Below are 18,605 nucleotides of genomic sequence, written 5' to 3'. Positions count from 1 at the left end.
TTCACACCAAGTACCACTTAAAACAACTAATTTATAAAGCTTTTTAATAACGATAGGATAAAGTCTGAATTAGAAGGAGTGAGTTGCCAACTCTGTGTACAGGGAAAAATAAATAAATCAGATATTAGAAAATTTAACTAGGTCTGTTACGACTGAGTTCTCCAGTTGTCTTCAAATACAAAATACATCAACTATTACTCAGCTTGCCACCGCAGACACACAAATGAGAACCCACTGAGTGTGGGCTTTAAAAATAGCTGTATAAATACTGACCTTCATGCAACTGTAGAAAAGCAGAAGTCAGAAAAATCTGTAATTGTAATCAGATTTATAACTGTTGCATTGAGCTTCCCTATTAAGTAAACTTTCTTCAGACTGTTTGTGTCCATTCTTTGTTTCCTTGCCACAACTTTCATTTGCTCAATTATTGAAGAATAAATTATAAGTCCCAAAAAGTTGATTCTGTTCATCTGGACGTAGCATTTTCAGTGGGAAAAAAATACTTTATGACTGCAGGTTTCCCTAACTTTATAAACAGAACATTTGCATGACTGGAAACAGTGACTCAACCCATCTGCAGCCAAATGGGGCTGAATGCAAATTTCATTCATAGTCAATTAAATCGATTCTAAAGGAACATCGAAGGGACAAATAATTAAAAAGATACATATGCTCATGAATACACCTGCATTTAAAATGAAGATCGAAAGAAAGATGCAATGGTAACCCCATCACACACACAGAAAACAAGAACAACAGACACATTTTAACCAATAGTATTTAATGTTTTATGCAACTTTCTGCTAAGGCCCAATCTCCCCCAACAGTACTATAAAGTAAACCAGTCCCTTGCATTTTATTGTCCAAAAATAAATTCAAACATACCTAAATAAATATGTGTGTTTATGGTGGGGGAGTGGGGAAGGGGGCAAACAAAACATTAACAGTTCTAATTAAAGGCAACTTGAAAAACAACAGTTTTCCCCATTAAACTGGTTTAAATTGAGAAGTAAAAAAAAAAAAATGTTAAAAGGGATCTCCTCTCAACAGCTTCCACCCCATATCAAGTAGCACAACTCTAAAACCATTCATTATAAAAACAGAGGTGAAACACTGCCACCATCTGGAAGTTATACGCTTTGGTCACAGGAGTTTGACGAGGATATGCGAGGGAGGGGGTACATGAGACTGTCAACTCTGTCCCTCCTCGTCACAAACTATTCAGGTCTGGAATTTATTCGAGGCAAGGGTTCCCAGAACAGCAGGTTGAATGACATAGTGCCACAGATATTTAGGGTTCAATACAATAACAGCCCCCCGACTGGTTCCCTCAGTTAAGTTCAGGGAAATGAAAACAAAAATATTTGAGCTAGCGGAATTCAGACTACCTTGGACCAGAATGGCTCATGCATGGATGTATCTGTGAGTGTGTATAGGTATGAGGTCTTCCACAGTCCTTTCCATCTGGCCAAGCTGAAGCAGTTCTATACTTCATTTTATTTTCTCTTTTTTTTCCCTAAAGCAGAAAAGAAAGCTCCGGAACATTGAACCCCATTTTTCACCAACACGCTGCAAAAACTCGCCCCTTGCTATGTGAGTCATCCAGGGCTTTGACCCCTAGAACGATGTCATGTCACCCTTTTGAGAAAGCAGGACAGGTGGGCTGGGGTAGATGGATATGAGAAGGATGAAGGGTGACATGTTGTCTCCCCAAACCATCCATGACTTCTCACCCACCCCTTGCTGCCATCTGACCAGTTTCCCCTTGGGCATTTCATGGCAAGGTGGGATGCTGTTAGGAGGGGGGTGACACAGTATAGCGTCGCTCCCGCCCCACCCCACCCTTTTAAATGAATTCAGTTCACTAGTCAGTTAAGGGGCGTGGGCTCAGTTTGAGGCGCTGCTGTTGGAGGAGCTGGATGTGGAAGCCATTGCCATGCCTGAGGTGCCCGACGAGGCCACTGACTTGCGGATGTGGGGCATAAGGAAGGGGTCACTGGCCAGCTGGTGCACATCAATGCGGTCCTCCTTACGGTAGACTAGACAGCGCCTTATAAAGGCCTGGAAAGTGAACAAAAAACAGGGTGTAAGGACAGTACGTGCACTTGACTGCAGAGATTTTAAGGAGAGAAGAAAAAAAAAAAAAAAGCATTACAGTTGAAGTATTTGAAAATGCAAAGCCAAAAATCATGAGTGCAATACCTTAGCTTCAGGTGTGACTACAGGTTTAGGGGGAAACTGAACTTCTGTCGCCTTCAGGATGGTGTTTTCCTGTAAAATGTCCTGCTGGGACTGATTGTGGCCAAAAGGCTGCAAAAGCAAAAAGCAGTTAAAACAAAACAAAACAAAAGGCTTTTTTTGACACAGGAGAGTGAAAACAATTTGGGAGGCATTTGCAATATATTTCTAAGGGGTTAATTTGAGGAATAAGGATGAGAAACTACCAAATGTGCAGTTTACCTTTTAAAAAGAATGGCCTACAGATATATTTGAAAGTTACAAGTGTAAATGTTTGTGCTGATATTTTTTGTGTTGTTGTTGGACAGTATGTTAGCTTTAATGAAATAAAATGTAGGCATACACAAACACTGCTTCTGCCTGAGCCAGGTCAGTCTCTACGTGCCATTTAGAATGTGTTAAATGTGATAAGAATCAGCTAAACTTTATTAATCCCAGAGGGAAATTGAGTTGTCATAGCAGCACACATACAACAGACAACAAAGCAAATAAAATGAAGTGTAGAACTAGAGATACAAATAGATAAACAAAGAGGCATAAATATAAACATAGAAGGGAATAACACCAATATTTCTGGGATATTAAATGGATGATGCAAACAAAACAAAAAAAACCAAACCAACAATACCAAGTTGATCTACAAAAACTGAATATAAATAATGCACATGCGCTGTTATACAGTGCAGTTACACTAAGTTTCTTTTCTCTAAAAATAAATGTGGAAAAAAAAAAATCTAAAATTATCCCAACTGCAGCTCAGCTGTCTTATTAAAATGTTTATTCAGCGCGAGTTTCCTACCTTGCGGCCATACAAACACTGGTAGAAAATGACTCCCACAGACCACACGTCAACTTTATTGGAGATTTTGGGTGGTTCCTTGCCAACAACGAAGCACTCTGGGGGAAGGTACCTAAAAAAGAAGACGGGAGCTATGTTAATATTCATGAATTTCAGCAAGCCCAATTATACTGTCTGGACTTTCAAGGTGCATTCAATAGCATAGCAATTATTTAAATAAACATTGCACTCTAAATAAAAACCAGGCAATCAGAGTTAAATTGCAAGATGACCTTTACATATGCACTTATACACAAACCAGAACTGCAGAAACAGCCATTAACAAAAACCACAAAAACATTACAACTACTACCAGTAGAGGACTGCTTTAAATGCTTTTTAGCCACAACCTCACTTCAGTTTTTTGTTTTACATGCATTATCCTGATTATGTTTTCTCTCCATTTTTCTCCATTGTTATGGTATTATTCCTCGACCGTTCAACTACAATGACACAAACACTGAATATTTCTACCCTGCCAATATTAAGAAGAAATGCAGTTATTCAACATAAGTGACTGCAAGTGCCCCTTAATTTCACTCCTTTGCAATTTCATTCCCTTCAGACAATCCAGACAGTGTGCTGGACAATCTGACAAAATTCCCGTCTCCATTGACTATAAGCCTGCTCAGCTTTCATTGTGCAGCTGTGTCATATTTTAGCAACGTCCCACCTACCAGAAACACTCTATGGTTTCTCTTTACCAATCCAGTCTTTAAGTCTGACGTCATTAGCCATGTCTGGGCCCAAACTCCGCTGCAGGTCACCAAGTCAAATGATCACTGCAGCATTACTAAGAGTTGAAAAACTGTCTAAATTCTTTCATCTGTAATAAAATGATCAGCGTTGCTGCTTTACCGGGTGTAACAGTTAAATTTAACATCCAGGCATCCATGAAAACAGAATTTATGAAATTTAACAGAGTTAGAAGTTAGCAGGAAGTTAGCTCGCTAGCTTCCATCTAAATATAATATACCATGTTCTGACTGAGAGATTTCTGAAAAAAATAACACGTACAGCTCTGCTATCACCTCCAACATAAATGAAGACAGGAAAGTAAACAGCAGTGACGTTTGTAGGGTTACTGAAGTTGGACTAGCTGGTATATAATGATGTGCTACGTGATCGCTAGCGACACAGCTATGTTAGCATAATATAAACAGTGAGGCTGGAGGGCGAACGCTAACGAACAAGGACTTTTTTCCACTCGATAAACGTTAATGTGAGGGTTCCCAATGGTTAGTGGCAAATGCACTCGGATGGCAGGATGCTGTAAATGGGCCAAATTTCAGTCAGGAGAACAACTGAGATAATCCATCCACAATACGAGGTTAGTCAATATACTGCTGCATGGGCTGAGCTGTAGTTACATCGTAAGGGTTTAAAAACGTAGCTTTAAAATGATTAGCAGTAATAAAAAGCGAGAGAAGCCGACAGTGATCACTGACTGTTTTTAGGGGCTTGTTGAAATTAAATAGAACAAGATACAGAGCAGTATTCATCACGTCATCATTTAAAGACCGGATAGCTGTTGTGTGAAAATTTCTCTCCTACTTATCTGCAGAAATTCATTGGCTAATTTTTATACAAGCTTTAACAATTAACAGCAGGCTCGATAAGACTTGTTTCCCACTCATGTACATTCGTTTCTGACTTTTCTAAACACCGTTATCTTTCAGCGCAAATATTACCAGTACGTCCCTGCTCCCTGTGAAGTCAGCTCCATCCCATCCACCGAGTTGTAGCTGTCATCATCCATGATCTTTGACAGGCCAAAGTCTGTGATCTTGATCTCCCCGCAAGCAGTGCCGTTCACTAACAGAATGTTACCTGAAAAGAGAGGGGAAAAGATTCACAGGCACGAAAGAAAATATCCAATATAAAATAAGATGGTAGCTAGCACAGTGGATCTATGTTTAGCACTTCTATTCCACAAAAAGTTCAAACCCAGGCAGGGTCTTTCTCTGGAGTTTTCATGTTTCTCCTTGTGCTTGCACAGGCTCTCTCTAGAACCTCCAGTTTCTTCCAACATCAAAAAACATGCCAGGTTAATGACACCTAAGTCAACCCACAACACTCTTGTAAAACACATTGCTAATCTTAGATGTTTTTTTTTTTTTCTGATTAAGGTATTAAAAAAAAAAAAGAAAAAGAAAGTTACTTGGTTATGAATGAATGAGGGTTTGCTCCTTGTTAATAACCAGTGCGGTGCACTCTATTAGGCAGTTTAAAAACTGCTGCAGCAGGAAGGCAAGTAGTTAATTTTACTGATGGTATTACTATTTATTGAACATAAAGAAGAAATGTGCCAAGCTCTAACAATGCAAAAGCAAAAATGAAGACTTACCGGGTTTAAGGTCGTAGTGGATAATGGGCGGTCTGATCTCATTGAGGTACTTGAGGGCATTAACGATCTGCATGATGATGGAGCGGCCCTCTTTCTCTGACATTAACTTGTGCTGCTTCAGGTAGAAGTCCAAGTCATTACCCTCACAGTATTCCAGGACTGTGCAGAACCTGTTTCAAAACAAAGAAGAAGTGTTTAAGCACCTTGGCAGAATGTGGTGCAAGTTTCAAGTATTTGTTTTAAAAGCAATGACTTACGAGTCAGTGTCAAGTGAAAAGTAGTCATAAAGTTTAACTATTCGTGGGTGGTCCAGCTCTTTATGGATTCTATATTCTCTGCAAGCATGTCTGAAAATAAAGGATTTATGCAATGAAGTTAAAATGAAGTGACTTTACAATGGCACAGAAGATCAGTCAAAGCTGTGTTAAATATACCAAAGTATTGCCTCAAAATGGCAAAGCACTCACTTGTGATAATTTTCCTTCTTCTCATCCCTCCAGTTCTTGTTTAACTGGTGAATTTTGACCGCAACGTACCTTTGCTCTGTTAGGTCAAAGGCCTGGAAAAAAGTGAATCAGTAAGCATCTGTAGCAGCCATTGCTTCATTAGGTAAAGCAGAACTTCAGATTTAAGTCCTGTTTATTAATATTTCGTTTTCGTTTCAAGTAATCGTTTACTTGAAAATGCTGTAAAGGCAGCAAAACACGGACAAAAATATATATATATATATGAAAATGCAAGAAAAGAAAGAAAGACTGATCAGTCTCTTTCCTCATTACTCACTCACCTTGTAAACTTCACTGAAACCTCCCCGTCCAAGTAAATGGAGTAGCAGGTATCGGTCATTTAGCGTAGGGTGATCTTTGAATCTGCACAGAACGGAGTTTATAAAAAAAAAAAAAAAAAAAAAGTATTAGGAGCAGAAGGACACCCCAGATTATTTTGGTGGAGGAGAAAGATGAAGAAAATAAAAGAACTATCCAACACTGAGGGCATTTTACCCCAACTAAACAATTTGGTAACAAAGCAACATTACTGACCTGGAGCCAGAAACTTGTTATCCGTTTTAACATAGAACTTGGAGTGAAGCCAGTTACACTGACAAATAGGCTTTCAAAGGATTAGACACCAATATAAGTAAAAAAACAAAATTCAGGAAGTGAAGTCTGAAATGGGTACAACCCTAATCAATTATTTGAACACAGCATTTTAAACCATCTAACTATCATTACTTATTTTAAGTTATAACAGTCCATCTTACCGTGCTGTCAATCCCAATGTATAATCAGATTAGATTTACAATTTTGGTCATCATAAAACATTTTATTTTTAGACAGCTTGGTTCTCCAAAACAAGGATTCCTTACTTCACTCACTCTGTGTCTGTATGCACAATAAACAAATTTTGCTCTATTCATTTTTAGTAAGAGAACAAAGGGAAAAAACTGCATATATTATCACAGGTGAAGTTCAGGAATTAATCAAATGGATTTGGAATGTATGAACACATTAAAATTAAAGTCACCTTATCTAAGAATGACTAAGGTGTCACTTTAACAGCAATGCTGTGTACATTGTACCCCTGCAAAATCACAGTTCAGAGTTCATGGCCTCAGTCATTCGTGAATTTTTCCTTAGAACCTAACTAATAAGCGTTCGTAGACATTCTGCAATTTTGCAGAAATGGCAAATATCCTACACAAATTTTTATGGCCCTTTGAACGACAATAAAAATAGGCACTTATAGGCCTTTTATTTTTATTAAATTCACAGGTACTCTAGGAACATATCCCCAGAAAATTTCAGAGCTTGACTGTACTCCATGTCTGAAATGGGACTAAGAAATCTTACTGGGAATTATCTTCATTATGGATCCTTTTCAGCTCGCGTATGTGAAGATTTCGCACTCGCTCCAATCTCTCTAGCTCTGCTTGGATCTCAGCCTCTTCCTGCAAAACAAAATATAAATGTCAGAAGCTGTGCAACAAAACAAAACAACTAACGAAAAAGTTCATAATGAGCAACTGGCATCAAAAACATGGAGGATTACCTTCTTCAGATGGCCTAATCTTAGTTTAAAGATTTCCTCCTGCTCATGGTACTCTGCCTGTGATAACCTGCAAGACCAAAAAAAAAAGAAGAAAAAATAAAAAAGGCAGCTCCAAATAAATATACAGAGGGATGATATCTGGTATAAAAGAGAAAAGAAATTAACAAAAGCATCATACGCTTCACTTTCTGCTCCATTGGCCTTGCTTTTGCGTTTGTTTTGCTCAAGGCTTGGTGGTGGAGTCTGAGCCATGGAGGGTGGCTTGCGTTTGGCTAGCAGCTTCCTCTGCCTTTCAATCTCCTCTCGCTGGGAGTTGATTCTTTCCTGTTGTCTGGAAATAGACAATACATTAGCAGGAAAAATGGACCGTGCACCTCCCATTGTTTTGTCTTTCATGTGCTGTGTATCATTTGAGTTTTCTTTCTTTCTGTCCATTTTCTTTTTCTATTCCTCTGCTTTCTTCTCCCATCGTTCACCAACCTGTCCTTCATCCCCTAGCCGCTCCAGCATAATCCCCACACAGAGAATAATATGAATAATAAAATAAACTAAAATAAATATATAATACAAAAAGATTAACAATGGGAGCCTACAGAGAGTATAAGGTGCTCCTGTTAGGAAAGCAAATGTGTTTGACACAACAAAGCATTCAAACTATGATTCTGCTTGCTACAAATGCTGGAAAAACAAAGAAAATAATTTTTACAGTTGGATTTTGACATTTAAACTAGCACAAATACTTAATGCATTAAACACGAAGAGCCTCACTTGATAAGATTTTGGAAAGCATATCCATCTGTCCACTGCTCAGTAAAAGATGCACCGTGTCTCACTGTGGTGAAATGACCCAGTCGAAGCCTATCCTGCATACTTTTATCCCGACATGCCATCTTCTCTTGTTTAGACTGAAATAAGGGGAGGGAAGAAAGGCAGGCATTAAAGCTGGAATATTTATTGTGAAGTGCCGTATTTCAGGATTTGTTCAAGTAGCTCATTAATTTAATGACTTATTCACTTTGGAAACTAATAGTTTAAAATTACATCAATGCATAAACATACCTTTTCAATCAGAAGCTTCTTGGACATGGTCACACACTTATTTAAACGTTCCTTGTATCGCTCTAGCATTCTCTGTTGTTCATCAATTTGCCTCCTCAGATCACAGTTGGCCTGGAAGAGAACATATAATAAAGCACAAAAACGTTCATATATGAAGAATGAACAAAAAGAATACTTGTTTATAAAAGCAGAAATGTCAACTCTAACATGCCTTGAGTGAAAAAAAACCAAGACAGAAAACATGATATTCTCAAAACTAATGAAAATTGCAAGCAGAGTAGCAGGGGTGAAGTGTAATGAGATTAGTACCCGCAACAAATCGTCTATGCGGCCCTCCTTCTTCTCCAGGTCAGAGTTCTTGTTGTTCTCCATTGCTGTTAGTTTCTCTATAGTAAGGTCAGACTAAAGGGTACATTGAGCACAAAAGTGTCGGTTAATGCTGGCTCAGTCTACATCACAGTGAAATGCAGTGCAACAAGTAGTTTCATCTAACAATATCTTCCATCTTATAATGACTGCTTGTGACTTGTTGGTACATATGCTGACTATTTACCAACTTACAACTCAAATAAGAGTTAAACCAGACAAACAACCAGCTGGAAGAGCGTGTCCAGTACCTGTGTGGCTTTGTGGAGCACGTGAAGAGAAGGAGGCTTCAGTGAACAAGAGGAGTGTTCTGTGTTGGAGCTGACGGATGACGGGCTTCCTTGCTGCACCTGGAAGATAGAAACACTCATCAGTCGCCTTCATCACAATAGTTGTGATAAAACATGATAGCAATCTGGAACAAGAACATTTATGGAAACCGCAATCTGAGAGTAAACGAGAAGCATATGAGATAAAATAGGCAAGTCTAAAGTTTTGGATGACAAAAAGAAGCTCAGGTGTATTAAACAATTCATTTTACTTGGAGAGATGCACGGCCTCTGGTTTACAAAAGTAGCAAATGTGCAACAGGTTTATCTAAACTCTTTTTGATTATAACATTAATAGCTGCCTTTATGTTTGACAAACGGTACTAAATAAGCCATTTCTCATTCAATACTTTTTTTTCCTTGGTTTTAACTGCTAACTGCATTGTACTGCACTAAACACAGTTTCTGTACAGGGGCATTTATAGACCACATTTGATTCTTCACATCTTCTTAATAAGACAAGTGAAAGAGACAATGGAAAGAGCTGAGATTTGAAAAATAAATAAATAAATAAGAGTAAAGAAAAGCACAAGAAAGACCATAGAGCAAACATGCTCACCATGACAGGGGGGTTGGACAGAGAGTGCTGTGGGGAAGAGCGGACCACTGGTGGAATTCCCCTGGCAGGGCTGGTACCAGGACCGCTACCTCCCGCAAACTGATAGACAGGTAAAGGAAGAACGAATGGAAGAAGAAAAAGAAAAAAGCAGTTCAATGGAAAAGACCAAGGTGGCTATAAGAAGGTGTTAGAAGATATGTGAAATATTATATCCCCCACACTGAAGCATTCCAGGGGATGTGAGCTTAGCTGTTCCCAGCACAAAAAAAGGGAGAACATTTTCTGCCACTCACCTCAAAATAATCACTAATTTTATGTCCTCTTGCTCCTGCTTTGGCTGGAACAGAGAATCGAGGAGTTCAGAAAAAGCTGAGGAAATGTGGGATACATGATAAAAAGAACTCAGAGACAATCCTACCTTGGCTGTCAAAGTGGTCTGCTTTGCGTTTCCTCACTCTCTGGTCATTTGCCTTTTTCTCAGGAGTCTGTGAGGAAAGTCGCATGCATCAGCCAAATGCATTACAATGTAACACCCAGAGATGGGGTTGGCATTAAAAAAACAAAAACATAAACAACAACAAAAAATAATGCTGTAAGGGTTGAGACTAACCTCTAGCTCTTTGTCACTGAGAGAGCCCACACTGCATAGACTCTGATTGGATGACTCATTTTGATTCTGACCTGAGCCCTATTAAAAATCAGGTAAAAATACATGAGAGAATTTACAGAGAGCAAATAACCACACATATGCTTAAAAGGTGCAAGAGACATGTAGAAATAAAATTTCATCCTCAAAATGCATGCCCGTGTGTGAGAGAAAGAGAGAGAGCAAGAGCGAGAGAGAACGAGTTTGAAAAGAGAGTAAAATGAGTGACAAACTGAGGGAAAGGATGCGGAGGCTTGGCTAAATACCATCACCATTAACTTCCCACAGAATGTAGACCTGCATCGGTTCTAATGCTGGTTCCCTAGGTGATGCCTGTCAATCAAGTGATTCACATCAAAATTCAGGAGGCACTGTCCAATCAGGGAGAGATACTTAGTCATTCAGAGCACACTAGAGCTCTCTCACTGAACCCTCCTAAAATGGCTGAACATTAGGCATGCTGCTGGGGATGTATTCCTCTGTCTCTCCGTCACCTTTAGATAATGTCATCTATTTTTCTCCTGTTCACTATAGTCTTAACTAGTGCCCCTCTCCAGAGAAAGACATTGAAAAGATGCCTCGCATCATTTACGAATGATGGTTTCTTTTTAACCCCCTCCAAATTCATATCTTGGTTGTTTTACAAAAAAAGGGAGCACTTTTCAACAGATTCTAACCCCCCTATGCTCCATTATCAAAAGGTGCTCTACATCTTTGTCTGCAAAGGACAACAATTTTCATGCCAAGTCAGTGATAACAAATACAGTAGCAGTGCCACGAGGCTTTCCAAGGTCAAAGAAAAAACTCAAAACTTCTATGTAAGATTGAAGGCTTTTAGACCACCAACCCATATTTCTTCAGAGCGATTTGTAGAATTACTTGTCCCTCACTTTCTAAACCCCCACGCACACACACATTGCTTGTCTTGTCATACAGGGTGGTTGTGGCATGATGCCTTAGCAAGAGCCGCCATCTTCTCTGCGGCAGCAGCCATGCCATGCTCTGGGCTCTGCTCTGCCTATGGCTGGCACAGGGCCCACTCCTGGCACTGACTCTCACTCCCTAACTGTTCCAAGATCACCTTCCACAAAGACAGCTCCATCTATGTAGCAAGAAAGGGGTGTGAGGCTAAATGCTGCCTTCACTTACACCTGGTCAAGAACCATTTCTGCATTCCTCTTCTGCTTTCACTCCTCCTCCCTCTACCACCCCTGTCCCGTCTGTGGCCTTTTTGGCAGGCATCACCACTTGCATATACAGCCGCTACATCATGAGCCAGGGAGAGATGCCATATCACACCAGCCAAAAAACACAGACACAGCTCAACCTTCTCCAGAGACAGACAAAGAAAAGGAGTGGGGCCAAGCTTGTCCAGGCCAAACAGCAGAATGATACTGAGGCTGAGTTAGACAAAGAAAGGGAAGAGATTCACAAAAATGTTTAATTAAGAAAATCTGTAATTCTAATAAGCTCTCTGACTAGACTTCCGATGCTTCACCTTTGTGACATCTGCTGTAACACAAACCTTTGCCACACCGACCCCTGTGAAGCGAGCCTCCAGCAGCTCCTGCCGTCGGGGGTCCAAGCTATGCAGTTCTTCCATCATGGCTGCAGAGACAAGAGCACAGATTAAGGAAGGTGTTGAAGAGTGTGGAATATTCAAGTGGGAGTGAGGGTTCACTGTTTCAAAAGCCATCTTTTGTGATGACTCATGGCTGTTTTTAACTATATGGATGTGGAAAATTCCTGTTCTGAGTCATCAATAAGCTTGACAACAATGTTATACATCATGTGTTCAGCAAGTACCGGCCATAAAACTTTGTTACTCAATAATATATTGCAAAATCTAGCCCAACATATAGCTAATAACAGACACTTAATAGGCATTAAAGACGTGGGCCAGATGTGTGTAGTGATTGCTTGGAAATTATAGCATCATGTGATAACGCCCTGGCATTATAGGCCTAAGTTACATGGCGCTGGAGTTATGAAAGGTCACTAATGGAGGGGCTGCCAAGTACACTCACAGCAATGGCCACAATAGACAATAAGGGTCCAGCTTGCTAGCTTGTGTAAAGGTTAACGTTACACGCCCAATACTGTGTTCCAAGTCAGTTATCTATGAATTGCATGGATTGAAATAAAAAGTGCAACCTGTGGTGTCCATGTCAATCCATGTCAAACAGCCCTTAATTCTACTCATTACAGGTTTGGCTGGCTCAACGTTATAATGACAACATATTGATCTAAAAGATCCCCTGTGAATAACCCGCGAAGTAATCAGCCAAGACTGAAAAATGAGCTAAATGAGCTACAAGTCTACCGATGTTGGACATCACTTAGCGTAGCATTGCAATACAGCAGCTAACAGTTAACGTTAGCTAGTAACATAAAGATTGGATTTTGACAAACAATTAATGCTCCCAGAACAGACAAACGTTGATTATTCCTGCTCGATCAAATGGCTGCTTAAGCAAATAAATAGTAAATTGAACCCCGAAACAGTAAGGGGTTTTGCGAACATATTACATGGCTAGCGTTAGGTATCCAACGGGCTAACTCAAAAAAGAAGCATCTTCTCTGTTCTGTTTTGCCAGGTGCTCGTGCCACGAAGTCTCCATTTAGCGAGAGGCATGCCCAGATATGTCATTTTGTTCGATAACCAACCGAAATACTTACTGTAATTTAATATTTTCACGGTCCTCTGAAGGGCCTGTTAACCCCGAAACTGTCTCTGTTGTTTCCCCCTGTTCTCGGCAGACCCTCCCAGGCTAGGCCGCATCCACAGCCGCGTCCCTCGCGTGCTTATTGCAACGATCAAGACACGGGAGCGCGCTGCGTAGCTCAGGGTTGACGACGGAGGATTCCCTCGGAGGCCTCGACAACTCCGGGTATCCCAAACCCGCCTTTCTATACCAGTTAGGCGGGGATCCCCATCACATCCCTCTCTCCGAGGACCATACCGTGCATCGGTCGGGTTATCTCGTTCCACACAATGGCGACCCTCGAGGTCCTGCGTTTTTCACCAGGTATAAATGATGTCTTTAAGCTAGCGTTAGTTACCCCCCTATCTGTATCTCCCCCGGTGATGTGATGAATTTAGGGTCCTGGGTGTCAGCTCGACCAAAACAAAGTTCGTCTCCAGTCGCCTTCCTCGCTTCAGGGAAGAAACCAATCTATTTCGGAAGTTGTGCTGTTGCAGGCGTTTCAGCTGAATCCGGATCGATTCGGTTCGGTTCTCATGTTTTTTGCAATGTAAACAATAATCAGTAAAATCTCATATTTTCTCGTGAGATTGGTCAAGTATTTTCACCTTCATCCAGTCCACGCCTGCTCCAAATCTCTTGTCTGGACCAATGGCAAATGCCTCTGTACACAATACAATTTACCAGCGCCCACCCACAGTTACTAAAAGGATCACTTATCAGAAAGTTCCCATCATGTTCACACCCACATGCTTTACGGACTTAATATAACCAATTGCTAACTGATTTGTTGTCTTTTTTCCTAACCAGCCAGTCAACCACTAAACGTGAGATGGAAAGCAAAGTAGCATCGGAAAAAAGCACAACCTTGAAATTTTCAAGGTATTTTAAATACTAAATTAAAAATAAACTTCATTTTTTAAAATTTATTTTTATTTTGCATGTACAAAAGGGAAAATCTTAAAAATCATTCAGTTTATTTCAAAACATCAGGAACAATATGTCAGAAGAGAAACATACAGGTAACCAGCACTTTCTTAAATAATTGAACTGAACAATCACTGAAAAAAATGTTTTTGTCTTTCTCAAGTCAAAGTTTTGATTTAGTACTTCGAAATTTTTGACTTATTAAAGGTGATATTTTAAGAGATCTAGTTAGTAAATTGAAATTTTCAGCAACCCAACTTAAAACTTCGAGATAACTTGAAATTTAGACTTAGCTCTGCCTGGTAATTTTTTTTTTCTTTCCAGTGGCTGAAACAGGCTTCCATAAGAAAGTGACAAGACATGACTATTGCAGCTAGGACTGCTGCACCATCAGGAAACTTACGCATAAAAAAAGTGTCCATCTGCAGTTTAGCAGCTGGGATAGTGTAAAACCTTTACAGTATGTAAATATTCTGTTGCATTCCCTTCATCACAAAGCTTTTCATGTCCACTCCATACACCCACTGGAAAAAGCAAGCACCACCTTCTCTTCACTTCCTAAATTCTGGCTGTAGTTGACAGTCAAGTCAGGTGGGTTCTCCCCACTTTCACACCCAGGTGGCTAAACTGGAGCCTGGCGGTACTTGCACTGAATCCACACCCTGTACATGGTGAGTTGCTTCCCTCTGTTCACCTGTAGCCTTCTGTCCACAAGGTTCTGCACTTTCTCCAGCTTAGCCTGAGTGAACAGCTCATGGAGCTCATCTAAAATGAGCACAGAAATATTTTTTGGATACACCATCAGAAAGCAACTCTACAAAAATAAACCCCAATAAATCTTTATTAAGACCTTTTTTGTACCTTGAGTAAAAAAATATACTTGCGTTCCATCGCCTCGGACATAAAAGTTTTCGGCGAGACACCTTCCTAAAAAAAAAAAACCAAACCACAAGCACATTATTTTCCAGCAACTTGTAGAAAATAACATATCATTGTCATGTAAATAATAAGCCAGAACATGGTAATATTACATAATAATATTACATCCATTAATATATCGCCCTTTCAAACCTCAAATTCGAACTTCTTGCACAGCTGGATTTACTGTTACTTTTTGCATTTTAAGCAGTTCTTAATGCATTTTAAACATATTTAAGACCATCTCTCACTCATTTTCGTAACCGCTTTTCTAATTCACTATCATGGGTTTTACAGATTTGGAATTACCTAAAAAAAAAAAAAAAAAAAAAAAGCATGTTACAGCAGGTAAAAAAAAATTTTAAAGACCAAACTGTGGAAAATTTTGAACCCAGTGTCTTGCAGAACTAACCTTTCTTGAAGCGGAGCTGTGCCATATCGTAGCGTCCATAGTCCCTGAGCAGCATCACTCCACCGGGCTTCAGGAGGCGTGCTAGTCTACTGATGGATGCTTGCATCCTGAAGTTAGGGTGAAAGTATAAGAAGCAGTGACAATTTAATTACTTCCACCGAGTGAAACCAAAGGAAAGACAAAAGGGAAGAGGGGAAAAAAAAAGAAGTTCATACTTCTTGGGATGCAGAGCTGATAGAACAAAGATTAGCACTATAACATCAAGGGTTCCATCAGGGATGGGGTAATTGGCTTCTACATCGCTCAAGTCGTGAACAAAGGCATAACAACGCCCTGGGTCGTACTCTGGATTACTCTGATGACAAGAGGACAGTTTTAATTTATTAGCTAGATTACAACCTGAGAAATGATCATCCTTTCATGATCCCATCATCATTATCTCACCTTGACTAATTCCACAGCAGTGCTGGAGAAGTCACAGCAGTAAACAAAGAGTCCTGGATCACTGCAAAGGGCAAATTATTGTTTTATGGTGCACATTATACTACAAGAGAATAAATAAGATGTGTGCTTTTTAAACATAGATTGAAATGTTTTGCCAGCACTTACTTGTTGGTCTTTAGTATTGGAAAAACTGTATTTCCCACACCACATCCAACCTGTACAGAGTTTTATATAAATAAAACAGTAAAACTGTTTCATGACAACAAATCCTCTTAAAACCTTTAACTGAAAATTTAGCTAAGTTTAGCTAACTTGCTTTCGTTATGCTGTCTCACCTCCAGTATGCGATAGGTGGCAGACGAGCCAGGAAAGTCACCATCAGTGTGAGACAAAGCTGCATGTTCCCCGCTTTGCTCTCCATCCTGACTGTTCTGCTGACTTTCTACTGCACCAGAGGCACCAGGGTGCGATTCATGGTTCAGGCTGCACTGTGGGGCCAACTCTGGGAACTCTGTGAAGAGCCAGTGACGGTCTTTGAAGAAACGATTCTCGTGGATTGTGTAAAAGCCGTTCCAGTACTCATTGGCCCGGCTGTCGTATTCCTCTGCAAAGGTAAAGCAAAGCAAAGTAAAGCAAGTGTTTAAGTAATGGAGCATTATGTTGCCTTGCTTACAAATCACCACAAAACACTTTAAAGTACTTAATAAGACTATATATACAGTGTATCCACTAAGTATTCATAACATTTCATCTGTTTCACATTTTGTTATGTTACAGCCTTTAATTTTTGCCTCAAAATTCTACACATAATACTTCATAATGACAAGGTGAATAAAAGTTTGCCTGAAATTCTTGTAAGTCTATTTAAAAGCAAAATAAAAAAACAAAAACAAACTATAATATCTCATAACCTGTAAAGTTAAGCTGAAGGTGAAAAAAGTGGTTACAAATTAATGTCAGCAACAATCTTTTTGTGCTAACAGCAGCAACAGAGATCTGGTCGCTTTCACAAGAAACAAAAAATGAAAGGAAAGTGGATGCAACATTGGGGATGGCTGTCCTCCTGATTAATAAGCTATACATCTCTTACTGGTCTTTACTGTCAGTCACACTGTGCGGTTTATGTGTATAACTGCAATGATGCAACCTTGTTTCTCTGGAGGTAGCGGCTGACTGTTTTCTAAGACTTTCTTCTTAGCGGTTGCTTCTTGTTCATCGGTCCACTCCACATTGTCCCTGATGGTGAGAAACCCCAATTATCCCAAAGCAACGTGGCACACAAAAACACTCTCAGTCCTGAAATACTTAAAGATATGACACTTTCACTCAGATTGGTGATGGGTTGTAAGCAGGTGTAATAAAATCTGCAAAGTACTTTGACATGTAGCCTGAACATTTTTACACAAATCTTTGCTACATGTTAAAGATGTTTTAAATAACTCCGTATTTAGATATGAAAGGCTGACCAATCAGGTGCAGAGAAATACTTGGCAATAATTTTATGAATGTTATTCAGCAACCAGTTCAACCCATGTCCCGTGATTACATTGTAGGAGAAATCCATATTCAGTTAATGTTATTTTAAGTGTTAACATAATGTTATGTTAACATTAAATTAATGTCAATGTTAAAAAAATAACGGCTCGCAGAATTACACACAATCTATGGCAAGTCATAACAGTGTCCGAGTGAGCAGCCTTGACAGAGATGCACAGGAACATATGTCTGCTCCATTGGGGGGAGTTCTTTTAAAAGATACCGACCATGCGTTATGCTGGAAGACCTGTCGTGGGTCTGTAAGGAAACGTGTCCCGAACTGAGGTCTCTTCACATCACAGGTAGATGAATCCGACAGCGTCAATCCGGTTTCGCCGCTGCCTCCCTCCACCCCGTCCACAGCGTGGGGCGCCGCCATGTTGGAACTGACGTGCAGAAGAAGGGGCGGACGTTTAATTATGATGCATTCAAAGGCGAGAGGAAATATTACAACTAATGTGAAAAGCCCTAACAGCTGTATTTAACAAATAAAATAAAATAACAATAATGATACATATTTCAAGCTCGGATAGTAAAACTATCGGGAGATTTACGGTGTATTTTAAAAAAAGAAAAGAGGCTAGTTTTAATTCTTTACACTATTTTTTCACGTTTCACTTTGTTATTTTTCTGGTAGCACTTACAGGTGTTCATACACTAGAGGGAAACATATGTTAGGAAGATTTTCGGGAGGTTAATTTAGAAAAACTTACTAAAACCCGTCTTTAAAAATACTCTTGTCTGATCGTGTAGAAAATTTTTACATTTTTACATCATGGACAATAGTTACCAGAGCAGAGTACAGTACAGTTGTTAAAATTAGCGTACAGATAGTGTGCAAACAGAGCAGGATACTGAAAGATGTTTAAATAGTTAAGAATATTTAGAATAATTAGAAAAGTGCAGATTGTGTATTGTACCTGTGCATTAAAAAGTAGACATGTAACTTACAATAAGTTAGTGTATATATAAGCTGAGAAAAAGTAATGTGCAGTTATAACAGTAGAAGTTGTTGCAGCACTGATGTAGACATCTATGTTTGTTGGGAGCAGTTCTGATTGTACAGCCTGACAGCTGCAGGGAGGAAGGACCTGCGGAAATGCTCCTTCATGCATCGAGGATGCAGCAGTCTGCCACTGAAGGAGCTCTGCAGTTCAGCAACATTTACATGCATGGGGTGGGAGACTCTGTCCATCAGAGATGTTATTTTGGCCAGAGTCCTTCTGTCTCCC

The 18,605-nt window shown here is 39.7% G+C and overlaps 2 protein-coding genes across 8 annotated transcripts; both read right to left on the bottom strand.

Annotated features, from left to right (window-relative positions):
• Positions 1-764: 764 nt before the first annotated feature.
• Positions 765-13,804, bottom strand: tlk2 (tousled-like kinase 2). 7 transcript variants are annotated; one of them, XM_086289831.1, is made up of 21 exons: positions 13,111-13,731; positions 11,930-12,039; positions 10,396-10,473; positions 10,204-10,270; positions 10,079-10,122; positions 9,786-9,884; positions 9,149-9,247; positions 8,841-8,933; positions 8,532-8,642; positions 8,241-8,377; positions 7,651-7,803; positions 7,473-7,539; positions 7,274-7,371; positions 6,211-6,292; positions 5,891-5,982; positions 5,681-5,770; positions 5,424-5,593; positions 4,768-4,906; positions 3,038-3,149; positions 2,203-2,310; positions 765-2,061 (listed from the first exon to the last, which is right to left on the bottom strand). In XM_086289831.1, the coding sequence occupies exons 2-21, from the start codon at positions 12,035-12,037 to the stop codon at positions 1,888-1,890; spliced, it is 2,121 nt and encodes a 706-aa protein (XP_086145957.1). In that variant the 5' UTR covers positions 12,038-12,039; positions 13,111-13,731; the 3' UTR covers positions 765-1,887. The 7 variants fall into 7 exon arrangements, with proteins under 7 accessions (XP_086145957.1, XP_086145958.1, XP_086145955.1 ...); XM_086289832.1 differs by having other exon boundaries at positions 11,957-12,039; positions 13,111-13,730; XM_086289829.1 differs by lacking the exon at positions 13,111-13,731 and adding an exon at positions 13,745-13,804 and having other exon boundaries at positions 7,473-7,803; positions 11,957-12,039.
• A 243-nt stretch (positions 13,805-14,047) lies between these two features.
• On the bottom strand, positions 14,048-17,769 carry mettl2a (methyltransferase 2A, methylcytidine). The gene is made up of 9 exons (XM_086289834.1): positions 17,601-17,769; positions 16,985-17,073; positions 16,173-16,441; positions 16,003-16,052; positions 15,838-15,898; positions 15,609-15,748; positions 15,394-15,500; positions 14,925-14,990; positions 14,048-14,828 (listed from the first exon to the last, which is right to left on the bottom strand). The coding sequence occupies exons 1-9, from the start codon at positions 17,750-17,752 to the stop codon at positions 14,686-14,688; spliced, it is 1,077 nt and encodes a 358-aa protein (XP_086145960.1). The 5' UTR covers positions 17,753-17,769; the 3' UTR covers positions 14,048-14,685.
• Between the last annotated feature and the right edge of the window lie 836 nt (positions 17,770-18,605).

This window comes from Aulonocara sp. 'chitande type north' Nkhata Bay, linkage group LG4 (assembly GCF_057382095.1).
Source record: "Aulonocara sp. 'chitande type north' Nkhata Bay isolate Kocher_YH1m ecotype deep benthic linkage group LG4, A_spYH_male_GT1.1, whole genome shotgun sequence".
Taxonomy (NCBI): domain Eukaryota; kingdom Metazoa; phylum Chordata; class Actinopteri; order Cichliformes; family Cichlidae; genus Aulonocara; species Aulonocara sp. 'chitande type north' Nkhata Bay.
Note: the sequence above shows the minus strand (reverse complement) of the source record. Positions and strands in the feature narration are given on the sequence as shown.

Excerpts from the sequence above, each read along its gene's own strand:
- tlk2 (XM_086289826.1), bottom strand. The coding sequence starts at position 12,037 with ATGATGGAAGAACTGCATAGCTTGGACCCCCGACGGCAGGAGCTGCTG. Across the intron at positions 8,643-8,840 it reads GCATAGACGATTTGTTGCGG|GCCAACTGTGATCTGAGGAG; the intron begins GTACTAATCTCA and ends GTTCTCTTCCAG. Across the intron at positions 7,372-7,472 it reads GATTAGGCCATCTGAAGAAG|GAAGAGGCTGAGATCCAAGC; the intron begins GTAATCCTCCAT and ends TTTGTTTTGCAG.
- mettl2a (XM_086289834.1), bottom strand. The coding sequence starts at position 17,752 with ATGGCGGCGCCCCACGCTGTGGACGGGGTGGAGGGAGGCAGCGGCGAA. Across the intron at positions 15,501-15,608 it reads TCAGCTCTGCATCCCAAGAA|GATGCAAGCATCCATCAGTA; the intron begins GTATGAACTTCT and ends CCCTAACTTCAG. Across the intron at positions 14,991-15,393 it reads ACAGCTCCGCTTCAAGAAAG|GAAGGTGTCTCGCCGAAAAC; the intron begins GTTAGTTCTGCA and ends TTTTTTTTTTAG.